The sequence below is a fragment of the Streptopelia decaocto genome, assembly GCF_964273445.1.
Source record: "Streptopelia decaocto genome assembly, chromosome: 1".
In the NCBI taxonomy this organism is placed as follows: domain Eukaryota; kingdom Metazoa; phylum Chordata; class Aves; order Columbiformes; family Columbidae; genus Streptopelia; species Streptopelia decaocto.
The window spans coordinates 13,773,730-13,787,481 of record NC_138663.1 but is presented as its reverse complement, the minus strand read 5'-3'; the positions used below and the strand labels follow the sequence as shown (position 1 = coordinate 13,787,481).

The 13,752-nt window shown below is 41.0% G+C and overlaps 1 protein-coding gene across 3 annotated transcripts in view; it reads right to left on the bottom strand.

Annotated features, from left to right (window-relative positions):
* The window catches only part of GSAP (gamma-secretase activating protein), a 47,131-nt gene extending 34,483 nt beyond the window's left edge, over window positions 1-12,648 (bottom strand). For all 3 annotated transcript variants that reach the window (XM_082043842.1, XM_082043843.1, XM_082043844.1), the window contains exons 1-9: window positions 12,453-12,648; window positions 9,534-9,607; window positions 5,033-5,089; window positions 4,265-4,334; window positions 3,793-3,849; window positions 3,577-3,665; window positions 3,075-3,144; window positions 1,979-2,028; window positions 471-575 (exon numbers count right to left, since the gene is read on the bottom strand). In XM_082043842.1, the coding sequence (XP_081899968.1) occupies window positions 471-575; window positions 1,979-2,028; window positions 3,075-3,144; window positions 3,577-3,665; window positions 3,793-3,849; window positions 4,265-4,334; window positions 5,033-5,089; window positions 9,534-9,607; window positions 12,453-12,636 (756 nt within the window). In that variant the 5' untranslated portion in view covers window positions 12,637-12,648. The remainder of the gene's footprint in view (window positions 1-470; window positions 576-1,978; window positions 2,029-3,074; window positions 3,145-3,576; window positions 3,666-3,792; window positions 3,850-4,264; window positions 4,335-5,032; window positions 5,090-9,533; window positions 9,608-12,452) is intronic.
* Between the last annotated feature and the right edge of the window lie 1,104 nt (window positions 12,649-13,752).

The window sequence follows — 13,752 nt, the reverse complement described above, 5'->3', positions numbered from 1 at the left end:
AATTTTCATTTACATAGAACATATCAAGTACAAATCATACCTCAGTCAACACAAATAAATAAAAAAACAGGGTTATAGCATTTCTAGCCAAGAACCTGCCCTAATTTGGTCACCCAGCAAGTCTGTGTACAACATCCTTTCCAGATGTGAATTCTCTAGAATACAGGCATTATAGTCAACAATTTGTTAGATTTAGATCCTTTTGAATAAAAGCCCTTTTTTTTAGAGCAAAAAACCCTAACAAACCCATCCTTTTCTATAGAAAGCACTGAGACAACCAGTCTTCTTGCAATCTACTATGTATAAATAGCAATTAATACAAGCCTGGCTTTTGGTTTAAGTTATTTGAGGCATAAACTAGACAGACTACTAGAACAAAAAAGAAACTCAACTATTATTTCCCCACACACTCAGAACTTTATGTCATGGGACAGATGGGAACAAAACTGCTAGAATGACTTTCATCTTACCTTTGGAACAATATAGAAGAGTCTTTGTTCCATCATATCCCATTGTGCCCAAATGAGGTCATCTGCAACTCTGGCCCGTGGAAGCTGACCTGAGTCTTGAATCACCTAAAGGGAAAGAAAGAATACAAGCAGTCAGTGAAATAAGGTTCTGTAACAACTACACAGTCTGTGCTTTAAAGAGAAAAGCAATCACAGAACAGGCACAAATACTAAGGTGTGCAGAGGGAATATGCTACCTGATAGGTGCACAAAGTCCATCCTTACTGTGTGCAAGGGGCTCAGTTTAAAGAGATCTGAAGCACAGCTTTCAGGGTACACCTACTACCAAATACTTCATTTGAGATGCCCTTGCTTGCAAGAAATTCACCACTTAAGCTGCTCAAAGTGAACAAAGAACAGACGGTGCTCTTCATCACAGAGAAAGACAGAGGAGTGAAATACCACAATCAGTTCAGAAACGGCAGAATTAACTATTGAAGGAAGATGCATTCCATCCAAAGGGATTTCTGTCTAAAGTCTCAGCCACATGATTGCGAGTACAGGCAGCCTGGAAATGGCTAGAATTGTGGGAAACTGTTGGGCCTGTAAAAATGCACACTTGAAAGACACAGGGAGATTACATGTGAACCAAACAGATCTGTTTGCTAAGACATCACATTGATCTGTTTTTTCTGGTTACACTTAGTCTTGACTCCACTATTGTAGACTAGCATATAAAACCCATCTGCTTTAAAAGCAACAATAAACTTTGAGAAAACCATGAAAGTCTTCAAAGTAACTGAAAATCAGGACTTCAACTTTTTCCTTCCAAGTCTACATTTGTCTCTATGAAGTCAAATAGAGTTCCATGATGCAATTCTTTACTGTATTAGATGTATGCTTATTAAGTCTTTTAAGTAAAACTTCCATAAATCAGTTTGAAGACAAATTCATGTTAAAAAGCAGGAAAAACACATGATGGGAAAAAGAGATTGGAACATTCACAGTACTTGCACTGTATCTCTGTTTTATGTATTTTGTTTATTTGCTTGTTTTTTAAATGAATCCTTTACTGGCACACACAGACTCCCAAAAGGCAATGTTAGGAGGGTGACTGGAAGCTTGGAGCAATCTGGTCTAATAGAAGGTGTTCTTGCCCATGGCATGGAAGTTGGAACTAGGTGATCTTTAAGGTCCCTTCCAACCCAAACCATTCTATGATTATCAGACATCGCAAACACTTTAAATGGTTTTAAAATGTCTATACACTATATCTACTCCCAACTTCAACATAGACACATTCAGCAAAAAACAAACAAAAAAAACCTTGCCTCATATATTACACTGTATACAGGTTTTTCAATCAGCTTTGTGGTTAGCTGCAGAAGTTGCCATACTATCAATACTTTATTTAGTATACTTTGTGTTGCTTAAGTATAAAACTTCAAAAACAGTTAGCTAAAATTACAGATGCTTACATTTTCAATTAAAGCAAAAAACCTTAAAACCCTAGATTTTTCAAATCTTACCACTCTGTGTTGTTCTTCTTCAATAACATGAATGTCAAATTGTTCAATATCTGTAAAATATATTAAACATTATAAACAGAGTTTTATATGCTTTTATACATCTTACTAAACAATCTCACCCCTTAGAATGCTACCAAAACATATTAGGGCCAGGAAAGCTCAACTCAGTTTAAGAGGAAATCTGTGATATATGAACACAGGTGCCTACGCAGAGACCTGGACTGTCGTCCTTTCCTGAGCCTCAGCCACATGCCTTGTGGAAACAGTTCTGTGCCCACATCAGTGCTTTTTCCCAGTGGTTGCACTAACTGCAACACACCAGATAAGCCAAGGAGCACACTTAAAGAGCATGCAGAGCTGCGCGCCTGTGCCTGAGCCCTGTTTCACTTCCTAGCACAAATATCACCTCACAGTCCTTTACCACACAATATTACTAAAAGTTATTGGTAGTTTGCCAGTGTGAAAGGTGCAAGATTCACCCAGCAGGTGTTACAAATGCATCTGATACATTTCACAGCACTGTGTGAATGTAATAGGTGAATTCTTCCCACATGAGTCTAGCTACCTAAAGGCTGGTGTCCAGCTTAGCAGGGAAGATATTTTCTCTGAAAAGATGAGAAAAAATTGCACTCTACAGTAAAACTGCAACGTAGAAGGGATAAAGAGCCTTTTCCAAGTGTCCACCCCTGGCCATTCAGCATTAGGCTGAACACAAAGTCAGCTGAATCCAAGGAGCTATCGTCCTACTCCTGTTCCACTTGTCACACATTAAATCACAATCCATCTCTCAAAGTCAACTGATCTGCTCTGAATTTATACAGGCAGCTATAAGAGTCTATTTTAGCTTTTTTAGAAATAACAATAATTTATGAATGCATGAATTAAGCAAATAATTGCAGTCAAAGCTGGCCATTTTGCTAACATTGAAAAAAGTTCCCATTAAATTATACAGTTTTTGAAAGACATTCAGCATACCTAGAATAGCTCACACCCTTTTTTCTTTTCTTTTTTCCTCCAGTAGAAGTCTACCCAAAATATAAGCTATAATCATCTTAAGCTAAAAGAATGACGATGTACTTTCAAAATATTAACTCACATTTATCTTCTGAAACTAGCAAGAGGCGACTTCCTGTGGGAGTATTTCTGCCTTCAGTTGGATAAAGAAACTATAAAGAAAGTTTCACAAAAGTAAGTAAATAACTTAAGTAGTTTAGAACACTTCAAATGTTGGGGTTTGGGTTTTGTTTGGTTTTTAAGCTGGATATTTACTTATTTTACTTATTTTAAAATTAATACAGGCACACTAATGATATTCAATTAATAAAAATAGCTATTACAGAATAATAGTCACCAATCACTATAACTGCAAGCTTCAGGGGATTGAAGAGAAATAAAGAAGTAGCCTTCATGTCAGAGAAATATTCTACATCAAATATTTTATTAAGTTTTTCTTTTTCTTTTCATTTTATGAAGGAATATGGGCACACTGCCTCTGTAACAGCTGCAAGATAACATAAGATGTTTCTGCACTCAACCACTTATTCTTCACTAGCATAATGGATTACAATAGTTTACGTTGAATTAGTCGAATAATTTACCTGTACTCGAACACAGCTGTCCACAGCCTTTAGGACTCTCACATTATTAATGGGATGAATTTCAATTAGTAAGGCTAAATACTTGGATACTGCAAAAAGAACATGTTTTAGATAATTTGTTTAGAAAACAAAATCGTGTGTAAAACAAAGTTATGCGGGTAAAAACAAAAAGGGTACCATATTTCTAACAGTATTAAAACAGTCCACTTGTAGTACCTGATTGTAACAGCCGACTTACTCTTTCTTCCTCTGTATATTGATGGAAGCTGACCGCTAAGGAGAAATTAAAAAACACATAACACAACTGCAGTGAGTATGCACATTTGATATTAATCATATTAAACATTCTTGGAGAGCAAACATCACCTCTTTTATTAACCAAAATCATATGTTAAAGGAAAAACATAAGCTCTTCTAGATGTAGGACACATGTATAAATACAGGAGGGGGAACTAAATGAAGAGTCAGTGCCTTAGATTTTTTTTGTTTTAATAAAACAATATCATTGCAGCTGTGTCTTTATATGTTTACCTATATTATTTAGTGATGGACCCACTGAAATGCAGACAGCTGTGGGTAACATATGGGTCAAAATAGATGTAAGTAATTCTAGACCCAAATGTATCATCCCACTAAACTAAATAATCTTCACCATGACACAAAAAACATAATGATAAAACATATTTACCCAATAACGTCCTTTCGTTGTTGACTGAACAACTGATTATGCGTAGATCCCTCTCAAACATATAGAGGTGCTATAGAGAAACACATTAATACTAATCAATTTTTTTAACTGTATAAAGAAAACCATTTAATGACTTCTCCTTAGGAAAACACTGCTGACCAGTACACCATTTTTATTTTTAAAGTAAATCATTTCACAGCCAGAAAAAAAAAAAAAAAAAAAAAAGTATTTCAAGCCTCACTTATATTACTTCTCCTTTTTCATTTTTGTTTCTTACTGGTTCTTATGAGCTCTGTTGCCACCAGAGCAGCACAGCAGACCTTATGTAAATAGGAAATTTCACCCATTTCATACTTCATGGGGACACCTGCAAAGATCCATTGTCATGATTCCGGCCACTAAATTGCAGTACATTCAGTTTTAGAATAATTTCTTACAAATAGTAGTAACAAACAGACTGAGAATGCACATGCAACAAAGAAAACCCCATTTTCTACTTAGCACACACTTAATGTGAAGAGGAGTGCAAAGGGCTTGATTTAGTTTTTTAGAAATAAAGACTGCAGACTTTACGCTTTACTACTCCCAAGTCATTCAGATGTTCTCTAATGTTCTGTATCTTAATACTACTGAGCATCATTCAAATACCTTCTCTGGTCTCCTGCTTCAAACAAGCATATACTCCTTAAGGACATAACACACTGTGTTGCAAGACATCAAAATCTACAGCAACGTCTTCACCAGGGAGAAGCCTGGTAGTGCTCTCACCTCATTTTGTTTAGTTTGAAGATCGTACAATCCAATGTGAGTATTTCTCTGATTTCCCTGTGGATGAAAACAATTAGCACCAGCAATGTAAATATATACAAAGTTAAACATTGGTTGTATTTTTTTCTTGCCTCACTCTCCTGTTCCCCTCAACCCCTGACACCCATCCTCACACACTTCCCTGTCCTATAAACAGGCAGTTAATTATCTAATTCCAAGAAAGAGAGGCAAGAAAGAACAAAGATTTTTCTTTTCCCTTTTAGAACTAACACATGGGATAAAGCTGAAACGTGGCCAATCCACCACCCACAAACCATTGCATAAGCCAAGTGCTTCTCTCTCACTTTGGTTCAAACTGGCTTTAGTTACAAGCAGCAGGACCAGGAAGAGCAATGTCTGTACACAAATGACAGGGGATGCTATCGCCCCGGAAGATTTAAGGCTGGTATTCTAAACTGCACCAGCTCGGTGGGTCATTGCTCTGAAAGGGAGCACAGAAACATCAAACATCACCAAACACGGCTTCCAGTCATCTGGCTGCAGGCTGGAAAAAGGATTTCAGCTCTGCCTTAGGGAATAATTGTTTGAAGGCTAAATATATTTCAGAAGCTCAGATGACACCATTAGCCTGCTGCCTTTGGAAAGAAACCTAACACACATTCTTTCTAGCTTATAGATAACAAAATATAACAACGGGGGTGGGGGGGCACTTCTGAGACTACACAAAACTTTCCTTCTCGGTAACTTTTACCATGCTTTAAATTGTCAAAATATTTGAAAAAAATCTGCTTGGCAGCATATATCGTACACCAAATCAAGCTGAAGTTCATTAATGTACCCTAGGTATAGGCATTAAATTGCTCAACTGTTGAAACTGAATCCAGCTACATAAGCTTGTACTCAAACAGCAAGCATCATTGTTTTTAACTACAGCTTGGGGGGAGAGGGGAGAAATCTGAGGTTATTTACAAAGTTATGGCATCTTGCTTTGTGAAGTTAAAACAAAAGCCTGAGTATTCCCTTCCTAAAGGGTCTATTTCTGAGTGTTTCATTATTGTTGTGGCAATGACAAAAGTCTTTGACTTATGATTTAAACAAGGAAAACAAAATGTCTTTATATTAAGACACATGCTCCAGGCTTCCTAATTTAAGGTTAAGCAAGTGCTTTCACAAATAACCATTCTTTCCAAATGTGTCTGAAACGTTAACATTCTTTGTACTTAGCTACTGAAAAATACACTTCACAACACTGCTAGCAGGACTACATCAGTGCCAATATCTGTGCACAAACTAACATGCTTGTTTTCATGCTTACTGTAAACATTCTTGTGTTGCCTTGCAAAATAAAAGCACTGATGCTGGAACTTCTGTTAAAAATACCTTCCTTTACACCAACTATCAATGTCAGAAAGACAGACACTTTCAAAACTACAGTACAATGCAATATTTAAAACAAGCTTGAAAATCCATCTTATTTCCATCTTCCCCTGATTTCAGGCAGAACGCTCTCGATTTTCTTCCATTTAGCAGACAAAGTTTGTTTTCTGTTTGTATCTATTAGGAAACAAGCCAGGGCAGCTCAGTTTAGTTTACAAACTTGGTTTGTGCACTATCCTCACTGACAATGTCACAGCTAAAGCTTGCTGCTATAAAACCAAGAGGAAACATTCACAGACACATGGCCATGTCTTGCAGAAGTCGTAGCTCACTAGTTATAAATAGTTTATCACAAAGCGGGGGAGAGAGAAAGACACATGCAACTGCTTCAACAACCCAGTAAGACCTGTAGTTATTTAGAAGCTGTAATAACATCCTGATTTCTTCAATGTAAGTTCAAGGAAGGATTAGCTGCAGGCACTAAAAGTAGTCTCTTTTCCCCAGGTAAACTCTCTGGTGTGATGCTATATAGTAGTAAAACAGAATAGCAAAGCACAAACAATACTTACATTCTAGAACAAGTTTGTAAAAATTTAAAAGTGTCCAATTGGGTCCTAAAACTACTTGTCATTCACTGAGATGCATACCCCAAGGCTCTTTTTTCTTCTACGTAAATATGAATAGATACTTGTCCTAAAAAGTTTTGTAGTAGACTCCAAAAACCACAGAACTACCCATGTTTTCAATAGACTGTTTCAGAAAAGGAAACATTTGGACTGAATACTTGTTAAGTCAGTAGTCAAGTGTGAACAGACAGATACAGACACACAATCCTCCAAATACTTGCTGATTTTAGCATTCTAGTCTTAAGAGGGGGAAAAATAAATAAATAAATAAATAAATCAGTCCTGCTTTAAGGTATCACAGTCCCAAGGTGTGACTGGACCTGACACAGTAACGTAACAAAGCACAAACACCAGGAAAGGCACAGCATTGGCAGCTTGAGACCCAGCCTGTTCAGGACACGGCGAGTGCTACACAGCCACAGCCTGGGCCACCACCTGTGCTCCTGCCCACACACAGCCCACCCAGACAAACACGAGCTCTGGGGCCGACATACCCACATGTACTTATCACGCACGCAGACAAGTGTGGATGTACTGACCCCCATTGACATCAATAGCACCTAAGTGGTTACTTGCAGCTGAGAAGTAGAATTTTCATTTATCCAAGAAAGAAATGTATACCACATACTATTAACAACTTCTCTATTTAACGCAATACCACCTTAAGATACATTTTTTCTTTGTGAGAAAACTCCAGGAAGTATCTTCCAGTTTGCCCATCAACAAGTGTAAAAAACACAGCAGAAGCAAACAAAATATGCCAGTATCCTTCCCAATAGAGGAATTAACAGATGCTGGACTCGCTCAGGAGAAACAGATCCAACTATTTTATCATGATAAGAGAAGAGGAAACGAAGCAGCAGCATCTCCTTCAGGATGGCATTTGAGAGGTGAAAACCATGGCACAGCTGTACAGTTTGCTAGCTCCAGTTCTCAGGTTTTGTCATCCAGCCATTCCTACCACACAGGCTGCAGAGGTCACTTTATTCCCAAAATTAGGAAGCTGTAGTGAACATTCTCAGTGACTTCCTACACAGCCTTTTCCCCTAGGTTTGGGGAACTAAGTCTACATGTTTAAATCCTCCTCAGCCAGTGGCATATTCACTCAATCCAGTCTGGTGGGTATTCATCCACCTCCTGCAGCCCACAAACCTCCTCCTACAAGTGGTCAGTTCTCTAAATGCCACCAGCTGTTTTAACCAGATCCCTAAAGCCTACTACAGTGGGAGCTTAGACACCTAACACAGAGGCAGAGAGCTACACTTGGATGTGTGAACCTCAAGCTACAACTCACCACTTGTGCCAGCTGCAAGAGCCTGAACAGCATGTAAGGCAGCTGGAGTCCACTGTCAGAAGCCCAAAAAAAGCTTAGTGTGAGATTCCACAGATGCTACAAAGCAGCAACATCACTCATACGCAGTACCAGATCTCCTGTTGGGAGCTAGGTGGGTTACTTCCATTAAGTCTTTCTAGAGTTTTCAGCATTGAAACAAAAAAACACCACCACACACATTAAAAAAAAAAAAAAACACCACACACACGAACTTGACACATTCTTTAGCATTGTTTTTATGGTTACTGTTGTCTTGTACAGATTCCCCCTCCCTATGCTCGTACTAAAGGAAACATCCACCCACAGTTAACATGTATTATACCTTGATGAAGGCCTCACCTCTTCCCTTAACCCTAGAGAAGCTGGAGAGTTTTAGCATTGCTGAAACAGAGGGGAATGAAAGGTAGCCCTACTCTACTGGAGTCTGCTATGTCCAATTTGTGCTCTTCAAGAACCAAGATCCTCCAGAATCCAGCTGGGTCTACAGATTTCTCCAAGATGCTCAGAAAAAGAACCACAGCTTGTCTCATTAAGGGGAAACCTCCTCAAACTATTTGAACATCTCTTGGAACTACAGGCATTTCAACCTAATAACTATACATATGCCATGAAGAGCAGAATCCCACATTAAAAAGGATAGCTCTAGATATTTCAAGACATCAAACGAACAATAGTTACTTCAGAGTACTTTCAATAAAGTGCTATAGATGAATCTTAAAGTAATGAAGAAGAAAGGCAGAAGCTGAGCTAGTGTTAGATAAGTATCATCTTAACATACACACTGGTAGGAGGAAACATATTTAAGTAAAGCAGTGCACATGAATTTCATAGTCAGACTTCCCCAAGAAATTCCAAGGGTGAAAGAAAGTGCTGCTTATGAAGAGTTTATCAGTTAAAGAAATGGCATTTCATTCTGAGATTCTGGCCTGCAAAAACCCTATAGACTTAATCACGTCAGTACTTTACACTCTATTTCATCATTCTTAACCTTTACCTGAAGTGGACACAGGTATTTTTACATTGCCCAACGCCCCAAGCTGCAATCACTTGAGTTTTCATGTTCTAACCCTCACTGCAAAAAATTCTAAACTACGAGGACTGGATTAGGCATAGATACAAATACAGCTTTATTCTCTATTTTTATTAAGTTCCAAGACAGACTTACCTTCCAGGTATAAATAACTTTTCCATTTCTTTCAACATTTACAACATATAGTGCTGACGAATTCTCAGAAGTATCTGAAACAATAAGTATCAAAGAGCACAGGATATTTGAGCTGGTTCATCATACAATTTATGCACACTTTAAGCAAAGACACTAAATATGTTTTTACATATAAATACTTATACATGCCAAAATTACTCTCTTCTGGAAAGACAGAGTATTTCTTACATCATGATTTAAACCTGATAAATCTCAAAACAAAATAGTTAAGGGGTTTCAAAACACACAGGAAGCAATTATTTCTGCAAACTTCTAACTCTTCATGATAATTGTAATTCTAATGGTCATTAACTTTTGTGGTGAAAATCAAACATGCTTTCTCACACTCTTCCATTCACAGAACAAAACAAAAGTATTTTTCCATTATGCACAAGGTTCAAACAGCTAAGTTGCACTCTTATCATCAGAACACTACATGGAGATAGAACTAGCCCAAGGTAAAGTGCCACTTGTTGCCACCTCCCCCTTCAGCATCTCAAAAGAAAGCCCAGAAATAAACTACATCTTTAGAGATTAGCTCTACAATACCACCCCATGTGCAAAAAAAACCCAACCAACCAAACAAAACAACAAACAACAAAACGAACCACTAGGCTAAGAACCATATATATGTATATATATATATGCAACATACCTACCAGTTCAAGGGAATTACGCAATGCAAGACAAGAGATATGATGTGGGATGTGAATGAAAGAATAGGGTTAGAAGGGCAGTGAATGAGCAGGAAGCTGTGATGGACACAGAAAGAGAAGAGCACATCTAGACAAAGCAGCACAAAATACAAGTAAAACATCATGGAAAAAAAAAAAAAAAGATTAAATATCCTACTTCAGGTGACAAAAACACATGCTTTCCTCACACTGTTTTTTTGTTTCCTAATCACTGCAGCCACCAAAAATGTGTTAATCTCAGATAGAACTTGCACTAGAAGTGGAAATTTTGACCTTAATAAGGTTGGCAGCTGTGTTATTTGTCCTAGTTTTAAGATAAATGTAGCCTGTGGTTCAGTAAGCATCAATAAAAATAATTCTCCACAGCTCTCAGCAAGCATTTAGTCAAGTTGGACACTATTTACTTTGCAGTTATCACAAAGCATTGGTAGAAGGAAGACATGTGGAACTTAGTTTCACAAGCCTGATATTATAAACTGTCTTGTATAGCTTATACTGGTAAGAAAAAAACCTTTTTACAAGTATTAGCAGAAGGAAACAAATTATGTATTTTATTGTGGGAGGACAATGAAAATCCTTAGCATACATTTAACAATGCATCACTTTCTCCTGGTTTCAGATCACTCAAAGTACACTACAATACCAATACATTAGGGCTAGACAGTGACAACTGAGGAAGCCTCAGACAAGCATATATTCTGCTCTTCTTTTAGTGGAAACTTCCTGGAATTTAACCACCACCTCAGACTTTCAAGATGAGTACTATGGTCTCCACACTTCTCTCTCATACAATACTTCCTCAGAATAGAATTTAGCTAGAGAAGGTGGCCCACAAGAAATCTCCATATCAATTAACTTCTCTATTACACAGAGATATCTTAAAGGTGTTGAAAAAGTTCCACATCAGAAGCGAATTTCACACCACTGAATATTGTCAATGGGAATATGGAGCTAAAGAAGAAGTGACAATCACCTCTGCCCTTAGAAAGTCCTGCTTTAAAACACTGTACATGGAACTACAACTTCTTCCTCATACCCAAAGCCGAGACAAACAGATGAAGAGCTGCAAAAGAACCAACCCAACCTTCCTGCCCAGCAAACAACTCTTATCAACATACTCAGGAGAACGCAGAGTTTGATTTTGTGAAGGCCATTACATGCAACTCAAACAAAAATAGGTGGAATAAAGAGAACAAGGCTGGTTCTCACTTGCCACTTCCCTCTCATCATCATAGCTAATCCCAGCTCCCACGCAATTAGAAATATTCACATGCTATCAAGGGCTTTCAAGTCCTGAGGTTTCCAGTGCATTCCATGGTGCATCAGCTACCATCTACTTCTACTGAACTAATCACTAGGGGTTTTTTAAGACTAAAGTTTCCATCAGTTTCTGAAAAACAGAACTGAGCCAGCTGCCCTGCAGATGAATGAGAAAAAAAACAAGCAAAAAACCACAGGGCCAAAAACACAGTGGGGTCATTCTTTTTTTTTTTCCAACCACTACATCAAGCACTTGCTACGCTACCGCACACCACTGCGACAGCTCACACTTCAGCTAATTTCAACTAGCATGCATCTACCACGTAGACAAGTGTTTAGTGGTTTTTATCCCCTACCCCCAGCCCCAGAAAGGGGAGTAGTGTGGGAGAGGGAGTCATGATAAAATGTTGGGGTTTGTTTTAAGTTTTGGGTTGGTTTTTTTTTTTGGGGGGGGAGGGAGACAAAAAAAAAGAACAACAACAGCAAAACAAGGTGTGAAGAAGCAAAAGACAGAAACAAGCTGTGGAGCGTAGCAGACAAGCAGACGCACTCTCAGGACAGGAGAAGTTCCTTGAAGACATGGAACTTGCCCGCCTCCAGGGCCCTGCCACAGGCACCTGAGGGCAGAGCTCCCAGCGCCCCTCGCTGACAGGGCCCGGGCCCGGGCGGTGCTCGCAGCCCGGCCGAGGGGACGCTTCGCCGCCATCCCGAGTCCCCCGCGGCCCTGACTGGAAGGCGCAGCCCCGGGAGGCCAAACATGGAGGTGTCACCTCAGGCCCGGCTCCTCCGCCCGCGGGGGAGGGCAGCGCACGGAGGGGGCTGAGGGAGGTGGGAGCGGGCGAGACTGTCGTCGGGCCTCCCGAGGGAGCGGGCGGCCCGGCCGCAGCGGAGCCCGCCGGCGCTGCGCCCCCCGCCGCGGCGTTACCTAGAGCCGCGGCCCAACCCCGCGCCGCCAGCCAGGGCACCACATCCCTCCGCAGGTCAAACTCGGGTACCAGGTGAAGCAGCATAGCGCCCTCCTCGCACCCCGGCACCACCCGGCTCCGCTCCAGCCGCCGGAGCTCCCCCCGCGCTTCCACCGGCTCTTTCGGGGCGGAGGCCGCCGCCATGGGCCCGCCCTCTCGGCCGTCTCGATGCCCAATGTGTCACTCAACCGGCGGCGGCGCGGAGTGGCTGCGCGCGTTCCCGCCTCCCTCCGTCCCCCTCGGCCGGCGGGGCGGGTTCGCTGGGGGTGCGGGCGGTGCCGGTCCCGCTCGGAGGCCCGGCGGGTTTCTGGTGCCTACCGGCGAGCAGGAGCAGCGGGGACAGCGTCCCAGAGCCTCCCCACGGGGAGCAGCCTGCGTGCAGGTGACCGGGGGGCTTCAGATGGACTCGAGGGCCCTCGTTTGCCCGTTGCAGCTGGCGCCCCGGCTCCCCCCGAGGCCTGCTGGATGCTTTTCGGAGCGTCACTCACAGAGTGACTCAAGTGCCTCAGACAGTTGCCTGTGGATGAGGTCTGGTGTCAGGCTTCGGTGTCCCCTGATCAGGAAGCCCCAGTCACCTGTTCCCCTCCTTGCGTTCCCTCTGGAGGTGTTCGGTGCTTCCCAGAACTTCAAGCAGCACCGCTGTTTTCTGACATTATGCACCGTGAAATTGCCTGTTGAATGGATCGAGTCTCTCTGTGCAAACTGCTTTGGCAGGGCTCAGGATACCCTCTCAGATGAGGCCTGGCCTGATCCTGCTTGTCATCTAGCAAAAGAGGTAAAACTTAGGGTAGTCTTAGGGGGTTTTGTGGTTTGTTTTCTTGGGGCTTTTTTTAGCTTTTGAAAACATTTGTAGCGCTGATAAGATGCCACTCCATGACATATCTGTAGGCTGCCTGTAATTACCATTTCCTTTCTGACATGCACTGGCTGCTTTCAGCCAGCGAGAAGTGGCACAGAAGTGGGTAGACTGTAAGGGCACGCACCAAGCTAGACGTGTGCTGACTGCAGACCAGCTCCAGCCTGTTCCGAGAGGTGAGCCAGTACCAAGTTTTTTCCCCTCGTTGCTAAGTTTTGGAGCTATATAAAGACCAGATGAGAACCAGGTACACCTGCAAAGTGCAGATGAAAGGCAAGTTGATAATCAAAATGCAAAGCAGACATATGCTTTCGCTCAAACGCTGTGTTGCCAACTTTTACAATTTTATCACAAGTTTCATAATCGGCATTCTTCTTAAAGCTCCTTGGATGAAGTGGTTGTGC